The sequence below is a fragment of the Phyllostomus hastatus genome, unplaced genomic scaffold (genome assembly GCF_019186645.2).
Source record: "Phyllostomus hastatus isolate PE091 unplaced genomic scaffold, TTU_PhHast_1.1 phas_contig_40, whole genome shotgun sequence".
Classification (NCBI taxonomy): domain Eukaryota; kingdom Metazoa; phylum Chordata; class Mammalia; order Chiroptera; family Phyllostomidae; genus Phyllostomus; species Phyllostomus hastatus.
The window spans coordinates 100,162,686-100,183,963 of record NW_025333872.1 but is presented as its reverse complement, the minus strand read 5'-3'; the positions used below and the strand labels follow the sequence as shown (position 1 = coordinate 100,183,963).

Sequence of the window (21,278 nt, the reverse complement as noted above, 5' to 3'; positions counted from 1 at the left end):
TTCTGTCATTTGGTACTTATGAAATAGCCTCATGAACCATTTTGGAGGTTATAACTCAAATGCAACTATTTGAGTTACAAAATAATTTGAGCTGAATGACTCTAAAACTTCAGAAAGAAATCTTCACCCTTAAATGCACATGTCAGAAACAGAAGTGGAAATGTACAAGTGTTGCACCTGCACAAGGAACCTGAAAGGGCAAGCAAAGTCCAGGCGCAGTGGAGGAGACACTCCCACACACATGTGCGGAGAGGCACGTACATGAAATGATAGTGCTTTTACTTTTTTTTTTACCTCTGGGTGGAAAGTTTTGAATAAATTTTACTTTCCTCATTGCTTAATAAAGCTGCAACTGACAAAGCCAATTACAAACAATTTTCAAGCACATTTGGAACTTTTAAAAACCTGACTTTATTGTGCTACAAAGCCAGTTCCAACAAATGTCACATAAGACATGCTTATTCCTCCTTTCACCCTTAATCTGGAAACCAGTCACAAGTTACCGGGACAGTCCTTACATTCAGACGTGTTCAAATGCACCTGGTAATACCATTGCCATCAAAACTCACTGATATTCCACTGCAATCAGCCACTTTTCCTGCTGACCTGCACTAAGGTGTCATTCCCCAAAATGACCACGAGATGGCAACAGAGATGCACACTCAGAACACGCTCTACTATGGGCCTGGCCACTAGGTTCCTTGGTTTTTTACTGTGAGATGCAATGGCAGGCACATTTTCATTTTCCCAACAACGTGACTAAACAGCATATTCACCCCTTTGTTCCACTGCCCTCTGCCATCTTTCAGGATACTTCACCATTCCATCTTCCCACAACATTTCACATTTTGGAGCAGAGAAATCTCCCAGGTGCCATTCCACAGAATGGAAATTTTTCTCCATTAGAACTTTGGAAAGGCTGAAATAAATGGCAATCCAAAGGGGTGGGTGGGTGAGTGCTGCGGACGAATTGGAACAGCCAGGCTGCAACCGTTTTCTCCTGGTCACCACAGAGAAACGTGTGTTCTCACCTTATCCTCTCTGAAGATCACGTGTCTTCTGCTGACAAATTCAGGACTCCTTCCCTCAGGTGGTGCTTTCCATTGGTCTGGTGGGGAGCAGTACTTGTTAGAAGTAACTGCCTGGTTTCTGGTGAGGAGCTCCTACTACAGGACTCCCTAAGGACCCCATCACATACACAGCATCGCCTCCTTTGGATGCAGACCGCCCTTTGGAGTGGGTGTGGTGGTTCCCTCCCTGTGCCCACAGTCTCTCCTGTTCCACATTAGTGTCAAATATCAACAGTTCATCCCTCCCCCAATTTGTCTTGGAATTGGAAGGTTTTCCTTACTTTTCAGTAGAGAATTCATTTGGAAATGTGGCTAAGAAGTTTTCCCCCTCCTCCCTGCTTAACTTCTGTGGAACCCAAACATCAAAGCAATTAATGTTACCATACTGGTGCAGATGACTTCCAATGCTTGATTAGGATACTTTGAGTATGTCACCTGCTCCCATGTGCCATAACGTGGTCTGTCCTCAGTTAATGTCTGGACTGGATGGCTCTGCACTGCAGCTGGTCTATATGACCCAGGGGGCAACTGCACATGAGAAGTCTGCAGCATGAAACTGCGCAAACCACTGACATGTTTGGTCAGTCACAGCACCTTCTCCACACACACCACAGACCTTTTTTTTGCATTTCACTTGAGTTTTCACCTTTTTTGAAGTGACAAAGCCTAATGTGCCAATAATGTTGCTATGTTCATCCATCTTCAATATGATAATGGCCACACAAATATTCATGAGTTCTGGTCAGATTTTTTAATGCATGCTGAGACAACAGCTGTCACAGTAAAGTCCAAAGAAAAGTATCAAATGAAGTTAAAGATAAGTCATGGTATCAACCACAACCCCAACCCCTAAATCCTAACCCCAAACCATGTCACACACGAGACACTGGACTGGGTGTCCAAAGCCTGTCCCCGACTCCAGATGCATGGCTCTGGACATCATATTCCAGAGAAAAGTCTGTCCTCCTATTTAAACCTGTAAACCCTTGAAATATAAACATCCAGTGTCTAAAAATATAAAGCAGGCTTCTGTAAAAAAAAAGTTATATTACATCAAGCAAACTAAATGATGCAATGATGACGCATATTAAACAGAAGATGCATGAGGCTGCTGTTGGCATATCATGGCATACTCTTCCAAAGCAAAATCGATGAAAGTAAATAAGTAAATGTGGTATCCTCCTGATTAAAAAATTCTGAATCACAGGAGAAGGTATTCTCAGAGTAAGAAGACCACCCATGGAACTGAAGAAAATGGTTGCACAGCATACTCTCAATAAGACTCTTGTTACCACATCAAAGAACCGTATAACTCATCAATGGAGAGATATCTATATTTTTAAAGAACTTTAATAGTCCCTTGTAGAGAGAATATGTATGTATGAGTGGTAAAAAAAAATCAGAGAGAACATTCAATGCCTATATCACTGCACAATACACATCCCAGTCACTTACAAAGGCTATACTTGAGAAAGCAAAACTGAGAAGTGTTTATAATCACAAACAAAAATTAGAACAATTGACCATTTCTTTTCTAAATGTAAAACATTGCATATCCTATATAAAATGGTTTGGCATTTTCTGAGAAAATTACCCTACTGTGTTCAATAACTCCACTTTGAAATATATACCTGCGAAATTGAAGACAGATGTTATAACAAATTTAAACATGATTATTCACAACAACACTGTTAACAACAACTGAAAGGTGGAAAGCATTCAAATGTCCATCCAAAGGTAAATGAATAGACAAAATTTGGTTATTCTGTCACCAAGAAGGTACTGCACCCAAGGCAGTTTTGCTCTGGCAAGGTCTCATACATGTAGATTCTTGACTTCGTGCAGTAAAAATTTCATGACACAAAGCTAGGGAATTTTGAGAGTTTGTATATTAAATCCATGGACACTGAAACAAAGAAGGGGCTTCAGATAGAAGAGGTGAAATCACAGCAACAAGAGCTAGCATGGGCAGAGTAGCTTCTTGGGAGACAGAAAAGTTAGACACAAAGAAGGACCTTGGACACACGATCAGGGGTGAGCCCAGGACGAGCTGCCGCTGCCCACTGCTCCCCTGGCTGCAAGTCTCACGGGGACCTTTGCAGATAAGGAGAAACACAGTGAAGACACGCAGCAAAGAAGAGAAGGGAAGGCCGGTGTGTGCTCAACAAACAGTGCATGCTGGGTGCTTTGTCTTTAGGGTTTTACCTGTTTTCTAACGTTGAGGACTTTAGAGGAGGTCTTGAAAGAGTCGTCTGCACAGAATACTCAGCTTTCCAGGGGCGCCCTTTGATGTGCTGATGCAACAAAGCGAGCACACAGAGTGGTCAGGGTCCTTCTCTGGTGAACTTCTCCTTCAGAAGAGTCACCAGAGAAGGGCTGGGGCTGAGGTGGGTCTTCCCCTGCGTGGTCTGGCATGTCTGAACCATTTCCACTACAATGCCCTTGGTCAGGGAAGATAAAATCCTCAGATTTATTACCTGGTTGTAAATTGCTAGGCCTTATTTAGATATCGAACTCACTTTTCCCATTCCACTTGCCAAGGAATTTTCCTACCATTTTTACTAACCTGTCTCAACTCCATACACTTGGGGACTCATATTGGCATTGAATTTGACACAATGATCATCTGTTGAGAGATACCAGAACCAGAGCCAAACTCGGGATCCCGGACACAGACCCTTGAATCCAAAACCTGGACCCTGGAGCAGACCCAAACCAAAACCAGGACTCCAGGCCCAAAGCCCCAAACCCAAAGCTGTGGGCCTTCACCTGAGCCAGACCATGTGGTCTGAAGGCCAAACACCAGATGCCAGGGACTGACACCGGACCCTTAATGCCAGATTCCATACACCAGAACCAAAACTTTCATCTGCACATGGACCTCGCATGCAAACCCAGGACACAAAGCCACATCCTAAGAGGTGCAAGACTGCAGACACACAACCGAATTAATTTTGACTCTGAAGCACAGGCCCTGGACACAGGACGCAGATGTGTAACCAGGATGCCACGGCCAGAATTTGGAGCTGGAGCCAGACACTGGGCCCCATTGCCAGAGGCCAGAGGCAGGAGCTGAACCGGATCTTCCCACTGTAACAACCCTGTAATTCGATAAGATAAAACCCTTGTCTCTCTGAATGAAACTTCAATATTTTACCAAACCCAGCAGCAATGGGCCAAAAGGATGCTGACCTTGGAGGCAGACGTCCATGATCTCTCAGCTGAAACAGGTTCAGGAGTTAGCACTGTCTCACCATTCATTCCCCTCTGACAGCTTTTCAAAACTGTGGGAGATTAAAAAGGGATTATTTTCCACAAACCTTGTCGGCTCTAACACCTGTGGGATAATAATTACAATAACATAATCAGTTCAATACAAGATATTCAACATTTAATGCATGCATGAGTACAAATGAATACTGGACAATGAGATGATATCAAGTGTATAGGGCATCTGGGAATATGGGGAAACAGGGTCTTGTAGAGGTAAAATGGGTGATAGACAGGAAATTTATGAGAAGTGCAGCATTTGTTAAATGTTACTTTTTGTTAAGGAATCTCACAAACTATAGGACACAGGCTAAACTAATAAATGCTTCCAAATTTCATCAACATAATCAATCATACATAAAATGAGACCATTTCTTTTTAACTCTTGGGGTAGAATTTTGAGTAAATGTTTTCTCATTGTTTAAGTAAGCAACAACAAAGTAAATTAAGAATGCTTTTGAAACATACTTGGAACTTTTTAAAACTGATTACCTTTAGCTATAAAGCAGGTTTCAACAAATGTCTTCACAAACTACGTTTATTGCTCTCTTTGCTATTAATCTGAAAACCAGTCATAAGGTAACTAGAGAGTCCCTGTATTTAGATGTTTTAAAATACATTTCTAAATACCTTCCCAAAATAAATCACAGTCAGAGTGGAAAATAATTTACATAGAAAAATAATAACAATACTGCATGCCAGACCAGGATCTTTCTGGTTTCAAAAATGATAAAAGCTTCCAACTATTTCTCAACCAAAGGTGATTTTTGCCCCCAAGGGGACTTTAGGCAAAGTACTGAGCCATGTTAGATTGTACTGAGGGGAAGGTAAGGGAGGCTGTAGGCCGTGAATCGAGGTCTTGGATGCTAATGAGCACCTACGATGCAGAGGACAATCCCCCAGGAGAATGAATTTTCTGGCCCAAAAGGTCCATAGTGCTGAGAATGACAAACCCTACTCTGTATCATGAAGACTCCATTAGAACACAAACAGCATTTCTCTTTGCACCCTAGATCTCAAAGGCTGCCTTTCTTGGAACAGGAAGCCTGAAGCTTAAACCTAAAGAACGAAAAAATGCCAGCCAACTTGCAAATGTCAGGGAGAAGTGTCCTAGGCAATAGGTCAGGAGGCAAAGGAAGATCTGTCCACTTAGGAGACCACATCACACTGTGGTTAAACACAGTAGTCCTCTGAGGATCCCTGCTTCTTTCCATTGCTCATACATTATTTTAATAACTTATTCATAGTGTCACTTAGAACAAAGAGTCTTGCTCTGTTAGATTCCAGATTTCACCACCTCAAGTGTTCCTCTTTGAAAATGTGGACATTTGCTACATTCTGTGTTCTTCAGAGTACCTGGGGGGGGTGGGGGGGGGGCACACTTCCTGTCACAAAATACTTCTGATTTCTAGAACACTGTGCTTCCAGGCCCTAAACACATTTAAAATGCTAAGAAGGATGTTACTATTTTATTTAGTCATTAATATATGTATGACTAACAAAGAGAATTTTCCTAGCTCTTCACATTACCTCATTTCTTCCTGTTTTCTTTCAACTTTAACTATTTCTAGGTCACCTACAGCTACAACCATGTAACAATCATTATTGCATGAGAGCAAGTTTACCCTCGTAACTCGAGAATCAGTGGAAAAGTATCATAAACAGAATTTAGTACAATGATAGGGAAATAACATGCTAAAATAAATATGTAGAAATAGTAAATTAAAGATATAATTTTTTAAAAAAGCTCAATAGCAACAAAACAGGTTAAAAAAATCCTGGTACTAAACTTAACAACAATGTACAGGATCTGTATGATTGCAATTGGAAATTGGTACACAATAACAGAAACTTGAACAAATGAAAAATATCATTTTATTTTGGGTTTAAAAATGGCTATCTTTGTATATCCATGTACCACAGTTATCTATAACAGAAATATCTAGATAAATATAGAAAAGTGGTCCCACAGGAAGTGATCAGTTAAATTGGGACCCGAGACATGTACCCCAGAAATAGTCTGGCCCCCCTTTCCTGCTCCCCACAGGGGTGGCTGCATCTGTCCGCCACCCCCCTCACCTCATAGCCCCCACACAGCTCACCTCCTCTCCCTGGACCGCATTGTTTGCATCATATTAGCCTGTGAGCGTCACCTCGTGACCACGGAGACTGGCGCTGGCAGCGCCTCAACTCCAATCCGCGTAGTTCGTCTCTCCACCAGAACTGCCCGCCCCTCACACCTGCCAGCCTAAATACACCTCCCACCCAGCCCCGCCCACATCTGTGGCCCCCTCTCACCTTCAGCCCAGTCCCGACTCTGACCTTAGACAGACCCCGCCCCTCACCTGTAGGTGTGATGTTTAGTGGTCCATTTATACAAAAACAGCTAGGAATTAGGTATACTTGTGGACATGCAGTTTAATGAAGAAATACATGAATAACATATACCTAATAAAATTAAAGAATACTCTGAAAAAGTTCAGCAAATAAAAGGACAAGACATAAACTGGGCTAAACTATGAATTACCTAAAATATAGGGTGAAAACAGAGTGAAAGAATGGGAAAAGATACACAGAATGGTGCAAAAGTAGCTTTACAGTTGTTCAAATGGAAAATAATATCATAATTATTAAATAAGACAACAAACTTTTTCTCATCCGCACAACTGCAAACCTACTTTTGCCCCACTCTCTATTATGCAAACATAAACCACATGAAAATTACATAATAACGTGCAGTGGAATTCAAGGTAAAAAGCATGACTAGAGATGAACAGCACCTCATATTAATAGGTTTAATTTACTAGGAAGATCGATATTCACCATGTATTTAATGTCATAGACTTAAATTATATAGAACAGAGACAGAAAAATATTTATAATCGTAATAGATTTAACAAACCTCTCTCATCAGTAATAGAGCATACCTCTTTCAGAAACATGAAGTCACATTAAAAAATGTCAGAAACACCATGAGCAGCAAACTGTATTCAACATTCACAGATAACCGACTGCACGGCTTTTCCGGCTGACCTGCCCTGAGATGTTATTCCCAAGATGACCACGAGATGGTGGCAGAGATGCATGCTTGGAACTTTTTTTTTTTACATTGGCTGGAGTGTCGTGAAGCAAGTTTAAAAAAAGTTCAATGGATTGAAGTTACATAAAGTCCGTTTCCTGCTTTCATTGTAATTAACCAAGAAATCAGTCATAAAAGTTAACAAGAGCCTGGCTGGTGTAGCTCAGTGGATTGAACACTGGTCTGAGAACCAAAGGGTCACCGGTTCCGTTCCCAGTCAGGGCACCTGCCTGGGTTGCCAGCAGGTCCCCAGGGGGGGGTGTGTGAGAGGCAACCACACACCGTTATGTTTCTCTCCCTCTCTTTCTCTCTCCCTTCCCCTCTCTCTAAAAATAAATAAATACAATCTTTTAAAAAAATATTTTATTTATTTATTTTTAGAGAGGGAGATAGAGAGAGAGAGAGAGAGAGAAACATCAATGTGTGGTTGCTGGGGATCATGGCCTGCAACCCAGGCATGTACCCTGGCTTGGAATCGAACCTGCGACACTTTGGTTCGCAGCCCGCACTCAATCCACTGAGCTACGCCAGCCAGGGCAATAAATACAATCTTTAAAAAAATAAAATAAAATCACACATTAGTAATATCTATTCTTTAAAAATGTTAACAAGACAGTTCTTACATTTAGGAGTTATGAAATACACTTACACTTCTAAATAACAATCAAAATAAATCACAATTGGAGTTAAATATAATAGGAACTAAATAATAATAATAATAATAATAATACATCAAAAACCTGTGGGAAAATGTAGTGACAAATCCACACATTAAGGGGAAACAGTTGAAATTGACATGTTTTGCATCAATATCACAAGCCCAGAAAAATAAATCAAATCCTGGAAAGTAGAAACATGGAACTAGGCAAGGAGAGATGTCTGGAAGGGTATATACTTAAAACAATAGCAGCTATTACCTGTTTGGGTAGGATTTTGATTTAATTTTAATTTTTCTTTATAATTTAAGTAAAATTCAACAAAAATAAACAGGATTCTCAGTTTGGGTAATGAAACAGTACAAGAGGAAATCATGGCATAATTTAAGAACAATAAATAACCTGGACTGTTGTGGAAACACCACCAGAGGCCTTTTCTCTACTCACCCACCGGATCTCCTCACTCAGAGGGGCCCCTTTTTCCAAAGTGCGCTTCTTTGTGTGCAAATGCAGCCGAGCAGAGAGGAAATGACGGGACCACACCTGAATAGTCAGAGAAGTGCTGGGCAGCAGAGCCTGAGGGGGAACTTGACCCAGGGCTGCCTCACTCCAGGACACCCTCACAGCCAAGACGCTTCACAACTAAGCAGCAGCAGCATTGGGCTGACCCACAGAGCTGCTGCTTCATGATTCACCTGGAACAACATGATTCACCTGGAACAACACTGAGCCTCCTAACAGCCATGCTGCACTCACAGCCATTAGTACCAAAACACAGGTATTCTCACTAAAAAGAGTTTCCTTCTTCCCCACACCCCAGCTCTGGAACTCCTGCTGGCATTGAATTGGAGCCAGTGACCCTCACTTCACAGACACCAGATGCCACAGATAGACTCAGAAGCAGACACAGGCCCTGGACTCCGGAACCTGGGCCCCAGAGCAGACCTAGAACCAAAAGCTGAATCCCAGAACCCTGCCCCAATCCCAAAACTGTTCCCAAGACCCAGGCCAGACCATGGACCCTGAATGCCAGACCCCAGACACCAGAGACTGATGGCAAATGCTGGACACCAGATTTCACACATGAGGTAAGAGCCAGAGCGGCACATGGACCCCACACACTAATCCAAGACACGGAGCTGCACCCAAAGATACTCCAGATCTCAGACACACAGCCAAAGACAGATTTAACACCAGGCCACAGACCCAGGAGACAGAACCCAGATCTGTAACCAGAACCCCACAGCCAGACTCCAGAGCTGGAGCTGGGCAATGGAGCCCAGCTGCCAGATGCAGGAGCAGAAGCGAGTCCTCACAGTGTAAAAGAGCCAGGAGCCAATAAAGAACATCCCTGACTCTCTAAGTCCAAGCAGCTGGCGGCAGAAATAGCTTTTCATGACAATGTAAGTGTACAATGGAAGAAAATAAGTCCTGGCACTACTAAATTATACCAAGCCCTGCAGAAATAGACCAAAAAGGCTGACAGAACAAAAAAAAAATAATGCTTACTTGCCGCGGTCCGGCCACAGCCAGGTCCAGGGGTTCCTGAAAGGTGGGTGAGGTGTCGGCGACGGGAGACAGACGACAACACGCCTCAGAGGACGGTGACGCTCTGTTCCGTTCATTGCGAGTGCAAGCAGGTTTTCATACTCTCATTTTTGGTAGTGATTAACATTTGCGGTTAGGTGAAGCAGAAAAAAATCAATACAAAGGTAACCGGGAAAAATACAAAAATTCCCATAGATTCAATTATATTAAACAAAGATTATTTTAACCAGGAGAGCCATACATCAGACAATTAGAAATAGCTGTATGTACAGAGTTTGAATGTCTTATTGTTTATTAAAGTTCTCAGAATTTGTCATGGGGCAAAAGGATACACTAAATTGAATAGAGGTTATAGGAAATTTATTACAAGGCCTTTGAGATGTCTAACTTACCTATTTACCTTTTCTGTCTAAAATATTTCTCTGTGTACCATGGACTCTGACTCCCTGGTAACTGTTTCTACATGCTTAATTTATAATAGTTAACCAGCTTTTCTTATTTCTTTGCCTGTCTAATTCTATTTGATATATACTCCTATTCAAGGTAAAGGCGGGGCTGTTACTCCAACAACTTTTAGACATTCAGGGGCTATTTCATTAGAGGGGATTTTATTCTCTGATCAAGAAATTATTTTAGCCCTGGCTGGCATAGCTCAGTGGATTGAGCGTGGGCTGGGAACCAAAGTGTCCCAGGTTCGATTCCCAGCCAGGGTACATTCCTGGGTTGCAGGCCAGAACCCCCAGCAACCACACATTGATGTTTCTCTCTCTCTCTCTCTCCCTTCCCTCTCTAAAAATAAATAAATAAAATCTTTAAAAAAAAGAAATTATTTTATACAACTTCATTGGAATTATGCAAATCAATAAACCTGAGATACAGGTGTCTAACAATCCCACCACCTTTTGATCACCGAAACAAACATGTAAGGAGAGATAAACAGGAAATCCAGCCACAGTAAACCTTTTTTGTTCCTTAATTAATAAACACCAGGGAGGTCTGCTTCGAGCTAGCCTTTCCATGGAATTTAGACTATTATAAGGCACTTGGACTCCATCCTTATTGACCATTCTAATGCCACCCTCATTATATGCTCCTGTATAAGGCAATGGGGGATCTGGAACCCTCTGGAGACTATTAGCTCCTCTTGTGGGATACCATAATTTGCCATTAATCCAATATGCTACCCAGGGGTATCTCTGGGCTGTGGGTAGGGGTCTATATAGTTTTTTCTTGTTTTTTAGAAAGACTCTTTGTATCTATGGGTAAGGAACAGGCGTGGGAAAGTCCGCCAATAATTCAACCTATTGTAACTGATTCATGAATTCTTTTATGGGATTAATCAGGGATAATTTCTTACTCAGGTTTATAAACTCCTTGTTTAAAACAATCTGGGCAGGATTCAATAGTCTCGGGAGAACTAGTTGTCCCTTCAGAATTTCCCTCAAAATCAATCATTGACTCTTTTCGAGCCTCTTTCTCCTCATGGCCTGTTCTTATGGGAATCAGGGTACAAAGTAAGACCATGATTAATATTAGCAAGGAAATTATTAAAAGCAATCCCCAGAAAAATTACCACCCCCCTTTGTATGCCTCGCTCTCTTCCAGGAAGATGGATTCCTTGAATTCCCTCTTTCCACGTTCGGACCTTGTCAGAAAACAGGGTTGGAAGAGGGCGTGGCACTCACTCTTGCCAGGAGATGTCCATGATCTCGCAGAAGCTGCACTTTCCAGAGGTTAGTGTCCCGCCCACGAATGTCACACAGCTGGGTCACCAGCACTATAGGGGATTAAAAAATTATTTTTGTCATTCCTTCTAAATTCAGACAGCTGGGATAACAATCAAACTCACATCATCTGATTAATGGGAGGAATTCAGCATCTAATACATGGGCAAGGGGATTCATGTTAAAATGAATACCAAACACAATGAGGTAATATCGGGCATACGGGGTATTTTAGAAAATGGAAGAAGAACAGAGTCTTGGATTTCAAAGGTGAAGTGGGGGACATGCAGGTAATTTAGAAAGAAGGGCAGCATACCTGGCACGTTCATGTCTGTTGGGCAACTCCCACAACTTTAAGCACAAGTTGTACAGTAAGAGGGTCAACAAGCTCTGGCCAGGAGTCTTACTGTCTGAGGTTGAGGTGATTGTCCTGAAGCTCTCTTCCTAAACCAAACTGTGGCAACTAAACCTCTTAGGAAGAAATGAGATGACAATCTTAAGTAATTTCCCAGCCTTCCCTTTCCTAACAGCCAGGTTAACATCAACGTGCCAAGTGCAGAATGTTGGCCTCTCCATTGCCACCTCTGAAACTTCACATAGAAGCTTTATATCGACGAGCTACATTAGTACAGTGCTCCGTATTTCACTGACATGGTCACTCAGGCCTGAGAAGAAGTTACTTCAGTTACATGGTTACATCTTACTTAAGGAAAAGGTGATGTACACGTACTCCCCAAATTCACCTCATTATCAAACACCTGACTGCTTGCCCAGGTGGTGGGGAAACCGTCTTTCCTGTGACCTCAAGAACCTCCGGGCGGGTCTAACAGCCCAACAGGTGTGTCGCAGATCAGCAAATGAAACCACCGAATTCGAGACGAGCTCAGGCACGGGACCCCGCCCCACGCGAGAGAGTCAGGAACCCCACGGCGCAGCAGAGCATCGGAAATGGAGCCGAACGGTGGGAGGGGCGGCGGGGCCTGGAAGTGACCCTGCAAAGTGAGAGGGGCAGCTGCACACCCACCCAAGGGGGCGCGGCGCGGGGCGCCCCAGGGAGGGTCGGAGTCGGAGGAGGGTGCCCGCCCTGAGCGCAGTTCCCGCCTCCCCGCACGCCGGCGGGGGCCTGCGGTCCGCGATGTCCGGCCCGCAGGGAGGAAGCGGCCGGCTCGCTGGCCGTGGTGCAGCTGCATCTGTGTCTGGAGAGCCTGCCCGCGCCTCCCGGCCTTCGGGAGAGACCCCCTGGCACCCAGGGCCGGCGTCTCAATGCCCGCACCGCCTGCGCCGTCCCCAGGAGTCAGTGAGTGACCCCACCGCCCACCGCCCACCACCGCAGCCCCTCACCGCAGGCCCCAGGCAACGTCCTCGCCTGCTCCCAGGTGCGGAGAGCTGGGCACAGCCGGTGGGGAAGGGCTCCGTCTCCCAGGTGGTGGGGCGGCCAGCCCTGCGCTGCGGCGACACCCTCCTCCTGACGCCCGGTGTGCGCTGGTGGGCGCTGGAGAAACGCCGGCTCGCAGTTCTGTGTCAGGCTTGCGATCCTTCTCCCCAGGAACAAGCCCCCGGCCCCCCCCGCCCCCCCCGTCAGACCGCACCGCCCCCTCCCCCGGCGGGAACTGGCCGGCCGTTCACCCTGTCCCAAGGTTCTGCTCTTGCACCGTCTGGGCACCGTCTGCCCAGAACGCGGGGACCACGTCCCAGGGGGGCAGGAAGACGCTGAGGTCGGGAACCCAGGAGGCGGCCGCACCGGCAGACGGAGCACAGGGCACAGGACGGCGGGGCGCACAGGGCCCAGCGGTCGGAGCGCCGGCAGCAGGAGCGGAGGGGCGGGTCTGCAGCTCTCCGCAGACCCTCGATGCCGACCGCCTGGTTCGGTGTGGGGGGTTGGGGCGGGAAAAGCCTACTCTGAGCGTCACAGGTTAATTTCTTAGGTGCCAGTGGGTGGTCCTGGTCTGTGGGCGGATTACAGAGGGAAGGGACGCTCAACATAAAACCTCACGACATGCCAAACAATGAGAAAAGGGCTGCTGCCCACCTTGCTGCCCCCCAGGAGGGCAGCCGACGCACCGCTTGCAGACCGTCGCTGCGGGAAAACCCTTACAAACCCGTTCAAGTCAAGGCGGGGTGGATGCGCGCTGCCATTCTAGAAACCTCCTCAGACTCGGAGGTTTCTTGGGAGTGGCCACCAGGAGGAGGCGTTCCTGTCCCCGTCGGCAACGCAGTCTCGCAGCACGGGCCCAGAGAGGTGCGGGCCGACCGCCGCCCCAGGGCTCCCACGGCGGCGTCACGGGCACAAGGCACCGCAAAGGGCCGGTGGGAGCGCCCCGTCACAGCCGGCCTCGTCCCCGGGCTGCGCTCTGAGCCCGCCGGCGCCCCGGCCGCACGTCCTTCCCGAGCCGCGGGGCCGGCCCAGCGTGAACCTCCATCCGCCTCGCTTCACATCCCGCCAGACCGCCGAGGGCTCCGCGGGCCGGACACAGCCCGCGTTCGGGGCCCAGCCCGCGCCCTCGCTGCTAAGTGCTGGTGCTCCTGCGCGCTCAGGACACCCCGCGAACGGCTCGTCCACTTCCCCTCTTCCAGGCGGTGAGAGCACGCTGCGCTGCGCAGCGTCCAGGACGAGTGGCCCCCGGCGCGGCGCGGAAAGGCTGCCGCTGGTCCGGGAGAAGAAGGTCCAGCTGCGCGCGCGCGGGCAGCAGCTGCGGCGCGAGGCGCGGGGACCCGCAGGAGCGCCCTGAACAGGTGGGCACGTGGGCGGCAACGGCGGGGCTACCACAGCCAACCTCGCGGCTCAGCCCTCGGCTTCGGCACTCAGCTCCCCACCCCTAACGAACGCGCGTCACGCCCAGACTTCCTGTCGCAGGTGGAGACACCCTCCACTGGAAATACAGCCCACATTACCTTAGCATCTGGTCCGGCATTGAGTAAGTGGAGACAGGAACACCCCAGGGTGCCATCCTCCCTCCATCCCCCACTCCACCGCCCACCCCTCCCTCGGGCAGGCGGTAGGGCAGGGTAGGGGTGGGCGGGCCTCCGGCCAGCCCCCACCCCCCCAGGCTGAGGACACCCCCCCGCTGGAGATTCTCCCACCAGTGCGGCTCCAGGGCCCCGGGGCGGCGGGGGGGGGCAGTAGGGTCGCTGTGGCCACGCCAGCGCTCTCCGGGTCACAGCCTTCTCTTGGGCGGTGGCTTCATGGGCCCAACGTGCTGTGTGGTTTTGTCTTTTTAGCTTTAATCTATTGGGGTGTGACGCATACAAGCTCCTGGACACACGAGGACACCTGGGGAACGGCCCCAGGCTGGGACCACTGCAGGGTCAGGTGAACAGAGAGGCACAGCTCGGGCTGGTGGCTCAGGGCGTCGGGTGTCACCGCGCCGGAGCTAGGGGTCGCGGGTTCGATCCCGGTCCTCGCACAGGCCCGTGGCGCGGCCGCCCTGTGCAGGCGCACGGCCCCTGGTTGGGGCTGGCAGGAGAGACACCTGACCTGGGCTTGTCTCCCTCACTTCCTCCGTCACTTCTCCTCTCTCTAAAAGCCAATAAATAAAATTCTTTTTTTAACTGGTATGTAAATTAACCCATTCATTATTGGCTAGCAATGTTTCAAATTGTGGCGCTTCTACTGGTCCTTCAGTTCCTTCGGTCTTCCGACGGCGCACCTGACCGTGACACAGCAGCGGTGCGGGAGGTCCAGGCGCCAGCGGCAACCGTCTTCATGCAGGAGCCACGGGCCAGATCCCTGCCGCCGGCCTCTTCGCCTTGGTTTTGCCGAGAAGGAGCACGAGTGCTTGGCCTGCTGGCTGATCTCAGTTTTCATCACCATTTTCCTGAGGGAGGAGCCATAACGGGTGCCGTATTTACCGAGGATTCCGACTTTTTTGGTGTGTTTAGCCATTTGGCTGCAAAGGCTGTCGGACCCCAAGAGCCAAATACATAAAATTCGTGAGGAGGAGCTCAAACACCGGAGCAGGAGGCGGAGGGAGCTGTTGGGCAGCACCGGGAGACCTCTGCTCGGGGGCGGGCGGCGCTTCGCTCGGTGCCCCGGCAGCCCTGTGGGACCAAGGGGTGTGGCGGGGACCCCGAAGGGAACGTGCGCGCAGGGGGGCTGTCGGGCTGGACGTGCACAGGGGCGTCGTCCAGAGGGCGCAGCCGTCCGGGAACACCCAGACCCGGACCTCTTCGTGGGGGTCGGAACATGAGCAGCGACAGGCGTCGTCCCCCTCCTCCAAGGAGTCCCCTCCCCCTGGTGGGACCGAAGCCTCCTCGCCCGCCGGCTGTCCCGTGGCGGCCGCGCAGCCCCACGTCCCGAGACGCCGAAGACGCAGAGGGTGGTGAGCACGCCCGGCTCACGGACCCGGGGCCGCCGTGGTCGTTGCTGCCCTCTGCCCGCCCCTGCTGGATGTGGGCCAAAGGGAAGGTCGCGAGCCGAGGCCCGGGAGGGCGTCTGGTTCTGGACGGCGTTGGTGAAGGACGAGGGGAAGTGAGGGGAGCCCTCACCCCTGTGCGTGAGGCCCCAGATGCAGGACCTGGGGGTGTGGCCTCTTCCATGGGCCTGGCGCTGCTGCTGGGGTCTCACCCAGAGCCGAAGGGACAACTCTGGGCTCAGCACACAGGAGACACTTAACCCCAGGCCGCACGCAAGGTAGTGAGCTCCCCGGCACCAGAGCAGGGAGGAGCCTCGAATAGCCAAGTCCCACATTTGCAAGAGTGACAGGGCAGAGACTGAGACACAGACGCGGGCGCTCGGGATGCCCAGCCCCCTGCGCCCTGTCCCCGGACGCACGTCCGGAGCAGCCTGCCTGCGGAGAGTCTCGGCACAGGCACTGCCCTGTTCGGCCGGGGGCCTGCCACCCCCGGCTGTGTGACCTTCCGAGCCCCCGGAAGCAGCTCTCCACCAAGGATGGGGGGCGTTGGTGGGCAAACACTCGGCCGCCCCAGCTCTGCGGAGGCGTCTCTCGGCCGGCGCCGTGCAGGGTCCCCAGCTCCGTGGGATTCGGCGGATGCTGTCCACTCGGCTCTCCGCTGGACGACGGGCTCTCCCCAGGTGCATCCCAAACCCACCGCCTGCTCTTGAACCCCTGCCTCGGGAGAGACAGCAAGTTACGTCACTTCTCGGGTCTCAGCCCCTCTGGAAGGGAGAGTTCAGAGTTCACAGGACATGCTCACGAGGAACGATACCTGAGTATCTCTGTGTAATAAAAACAGGGAGATAAAGAACCTGCATTCATTCACACAAAACTCCCTCCGCTCAGCAAACACTAACACCAGGGCAAACACGCTCTCTGCAGCACGAACCAGTGTCGCCCCCCCCAGGGCTGGGCCAGCGTCCAGGCTCAGCACGCCCCTGTCGGGGTCTGCCACGCCCGCTCGGCTGGGTCACAGGAGGTGAGCAGGCCCCTCCGGTCTCTCCAGGGCTGCTCGCAATGCTGTGCGTGGGGCACAGACGGCCACCAAGGTAACTGGGCAAGTTTATTCCAGGGACCCCATGCTTCACAGGAGCCCCCCATCTTACAGAGCTGATGGCACTCGTCACCACGTGACAGCCACCATTTCTCATGTCACCCCCCCCAGTGGACTACCCCGAGGTCCTGCCTCGTGCCAACCTCCTGAGACTCTGTTGACTGATGGGCACCTCTGGGCAAATGCCCACCCTTCCAGAAACTCCACTCCCCATCAGTTTCCCAGGCCTCACCAGGCATTCCTGTTGACTTGCTAACTTTGAGGCTCAGCATCCAATCTGGCAGCTGGTCCCAGGACTGGGCAGGGCACGGGCAGCTGAGTGACTAGGTGGACAAAATATGCCTTGGGCAAACGTGACAGGGACCGCTAGCTGCACAGCTGTGGACCAGTGAAGTGGCCCCTGGCTCATTCACAAACCAAGGCGCCCAGGGACCGCCCCATCGCTGTAGGGGCCTGCTGTGGGCACGACAGCCCAGTGCTCCCCACGCCCAGGGGGCGTGCTGAGCCTGGGTCAGTGTTGGGAGCAGAGGGCCCAGCCTCTGGAGTACCAGGACTCACCGCATCTTTTGGAAACCTGCCAGCCTGGATGCCCTCCAGGGCGAGGCATTTTGCAGACATGGTTGGGGCCCAGTCCCCACCTGCAGACCTCAGCAACGAGAGGTCACACATCTAGGAAGCACTCACGCAGGTGGGCCCTGTGGAGAGTATGGCACCACTTGAGGCCTGGCTTAAGCATTGCTGGGGGTGGGCTGGAGGAATAGTGAGACACCAAAGGGTGCCAGGGAAGGCAGGGGACTGGGTCCCTGGGGGCACGGGTCACGGACCTGTCTCCATCCACAATGGCAACCACAGTAGGTGCCGGTCACGTGGGCCTCACCACACTTCTCCTGGCCATGACACTGCTTCCAGTGTCCATATGGGTGGCAAGTGACAGATAGGCCACTTTAGTGACCAGGTCGTCCCTGAGGGGGTCTGCGGCCTGCTCCAGGGAGAGAAGGGGCTTTCCGCTTTCTCCTTCCCCTCTGTCACTGGCTCCAGATGGGCCCCTCTGGGGAGCCTCTGGGGAGGAATGAGTTCTGAGGGCTGTGAGGTGGCTGTGTGTCCAGGACAAAGGGAAACAGGGATGGTGGCAGGGTGTCAGGGCAGCCAGAAAAGAGGATCCAGAAGAGCCCGTAGCCCCCTCCCCACTGCTGACCTCAATCCCTACTGTCCCTGTGAGGAGGACACCACTGGCAAGCAGGCCGAAGGCCTTGTGGTCAGCCCCTGGTGAGGGCTGCTGGGCAGGGGGACGGAACCCACAGACTCCTGGGAGCCCAAGGGCCACGGCGGGCCGAGCCTGCCCTGTGCTGGAGAACGCCCCTAGGACCCCCAGTCCTAGGGGCCCCTGCAGGGGCCCTGCTCCCGGGTTTCTGGCTCCAGCTGGAGGGCAGTAGATGGCTCCTAGGACTGGGGGTTGGGGCAGAGGGGATATCAGGGTCCCTTTCCTCCAAGCATTTAACAGACTATGCAACCTAACCCTAAAGCCCAACCCTGTGGAGAGCAGGACCAATAAAATGCCATTGGTCTGGTCAATATAGCACAAAGTATATAAAACAAAGTGGAGTCACTCATGTCAAGAGGGCTGCCAGTCAGCGGTGACACTTTGGTTCAAGAGGGAAACTACCTACGTCACGCCAGACACATCTGGCAAGGAGACACACCACACCTATGGTATCTGCGTACACGGTCAGAGTAGCGGTGACTGCAGACTGCAGAGCGGGACCACCCATAGACAGGCTCCAGGAGAAATTCCGCACTTGCCATCAGGGGTGCCAAGATGTTCACCGAAAAGACCCAAAAAGGTGGAGTCCACCACTGCCAAGGGTATAACTGAGGCAGGCTCCAGACCAGTGAGGAGACAGCCGAGCCCCACACACTGGAGGGCTGCTCCACGACACGTTGGGCTTCCTGGGCATCGGCAGCTGAAAGCTCTGCCCTGCTGGACCGAGGACTTCACCAGACCTGACGCCCACCTGGCTCCGGCCTCCATTGCCCACCGTGCTGTCTCCCCGACCCACAGACTTGAGGCTCGGTTCTTTGTCCCCCACTGATCTCTGTGCGCGCGTGTTCTTAGATGGTTACAGTGTGAGTTAAAACATCAACGTGCGCGGAATGTCTGCTTGAAGGGCACCTGCATTCCGTAACAGCTGAGTGAAGAGCTCAGTTACACCGTGTGACTCTCATCTAGTCCTCGGTGCCGGGCTGCTCGGCAGGAGGCGCACCCAGCAGTTGTCCCGCTGACTTACAGAAAAGACTGTATCGCGGACTACGCGCGCGACACGCCCCTAGCCCTAAACTTTACCCTTCAACCCTAGGCCCTGGTCCTTAGAACCCTCGGTAACCCTCCCCTAGCGTCCGCAAGCCTTCGCTCCGTCCCAGCTCGTCCCGCGCCGCGGACCTCGACCCAGGACCGGAGGAGTGTGCGCGTGAGCACCCGAGCTCATGGAACCGGGCTCCGGGCGCCCCGCGACTCTAAACGCCCACCGCGGGCCGCGCCCCGCCCAGTCACGAGACCCGCGGTGAGCCCGGCCCCCGTCGGGCTGTCCAATCGCTTCTGGCGCTCACGCGCCGGGGCCGACTTCCGCTTCCCGGCCGGCGGCGCGACCGCGGGACGGCGCCGCGCGCCATGGCGGCGGAGCTGGGTTTCGTGGAGGCGGCGCCGGCGTGGCGGCTGCGCAGCGAGCAGTTCCCCAGCAAGGTGGGCGGGCGGCCGGCGTGGCTGGGCGAGGCCGGGCTGCCCGGGCCCCCGGAGCTGGCGTGCGCGCGCTGCGGCCGCCCGCTGGCCTTCCTGCTGCAGCTGTACGCGCCCCTGCCCGGCCGCGCGGACGCCTTCCACCGCGGCCTGTTCCTCTTCTGCTGCCGCGCGCCGCCCTGCTGCGCGGGCCTGCGCGGTGAGCGCGGGGCGGGGCGGGGCGGGGCCCGGCGGCGGGCGGGGGCGGCTTCCGGGCGTCCGCGTCCCCGTGGGTTCCCGCCCCGGCTTTTTTGAAACCGGCGCTCTGGCTGCGTGATCGTGCCCGTTTTCAGGAAGCTGGGTTCCAGTAGCTTTTCCGCGATTTTGTGGTCTGCCATTCTCCTTGTGAACGTAACTTGAGCAAGCTTCAGAGACTTGAAGGCTTTCTTGTTCTTCTCCACTTTCTTTTGGTTTGTTTTCTCTCCTTTCGGAGAATAAGCTCCCGGAAAGCAAAACTGCTCTCTGTAAGAGACGAGTGTCTTGTCTGTCCTGAGTGAAATGTTCATATATTTGAATTGACATATTGTTTATTTAAAATATTGTGTTTTTTTCTCAGTTTTTAGAAATCAGCTACCCCGGAAAAATGACTTTTACTCACATGAGCCACCTGCTGAGGAACCCCCGCCAGAGACGGGAGAACCCGTACGCCTCCAGCTCCCGTCCGGGCCGCGGCTCTGCAGGGTGTGCGGCTGCTTGGGCCCTAAGACCTGCTCCGGATGCCACCGCGCGCACTACTGCAGCAGGGACCACCAGACCCTGGACTGGAGAGCCGGGCACAAGCAGGCCTGTGGACAGGCAGGTGAGCCCCCATTCGCTTGTCTGAATTTCAGCTCAGTTTCGTGCCCTCTCTCCACCCAGATCTCTTACCTCGCGGAGAAAAGTTAAAATGAGCAAAGCTCTAACACTTTCCCCAAGTTTGGTAGCAACACCCGTGTGAGAGAAGAGCCGGGAGGTCTTGGACACTTAGTTTCAACCTGTAACCTGAACCCCTGGCGACTGGTGCATCACTTACTAGGGGAAACCATTGCTATGTGAAGCGAACTTTAGAAGGAGGAGAGTCAGCCGTCTTCAAAACAGAGTCCTCTCTAATAGTGCCAGTGACTTTTTGTGTTTCAGATAATTCGGACAATACAGTTCCAGACCACAACTTCCTTTTTCCTGAATTTGAAATCGTCATAGAAACAGAAGATGAGATTACACCTGAAGTTTTGGAGAGGGAAGATGAGTCGGAGGTTACAGGGAGCATGGGTAAGTTTGAAAACTTGACGTATTAGGCGATTAAACGTGATGCTGGAAACAAAGGGTTCAGTGTAGCAAGAAGAGGCACTAAGAGGAAAGGTCAGCTCACTTCAGAGGCTGCAATATGGAATTCTCAGATATCGCCTCACTTGACAGCATCCTCCCTGTGCCTCCCACCGTGGCGCATGTCAGGTGTGTTCTGGCTCCATGAAGACGCGAGTGAGTGTCCTGCTGGCCACTGGGCAGGACCGCGGGAGATGCTGGGAAATCAGTGAGGTCATCTGGGTCCCAGATCCGCTCCTCAGGTTGAAATGCCAGTGGCAGGGCGCTTCCAAAGTGAGTTTCTTTTTCTTTGCTTAAATTTTAAAAAACTACTTCATTATGTTTTGGGGCAGAGGAGGGAGAAAGAGAGGGGAACATTGATGTGCCTCTCGCACACACCCAGCCAGGGACCTGGCCCGCAACCCAGCCATG

At 51.3% G+C, this 21,278-nt stretch overlaps 1 protein-coding gene across 1 annotated transcript; it reads left to right on the top strand.

Moving 5' to 3' along the window:
- The first annotated feature begins 19,407 nt into the window (after window positions 1–19,407).
- On the top strand, window positions 19,408–20,854 carry PDCD2 (programmed cell death 2). Its single transcript, XM_045844079.1, has 3 exons — window positions 19,408–19,725; window positions 20,122–20,364; window positions 20,682–20,854. The coding sequence occupies exons 1-3, from the start codon at window positions 19,461–19,463 to the stop codon at window positions 20,837–20,839; spliced, it is 666 nt and encodes a 221-aa protein (XP_045700035.1). The 5' UTR covers window positions 19,408–19,460; the 3' UTR covers window positions 20,840–20,854.
- The last annotated feature ends 424 nt before the right edge of the window (window positions 20,855–21,278 follow it).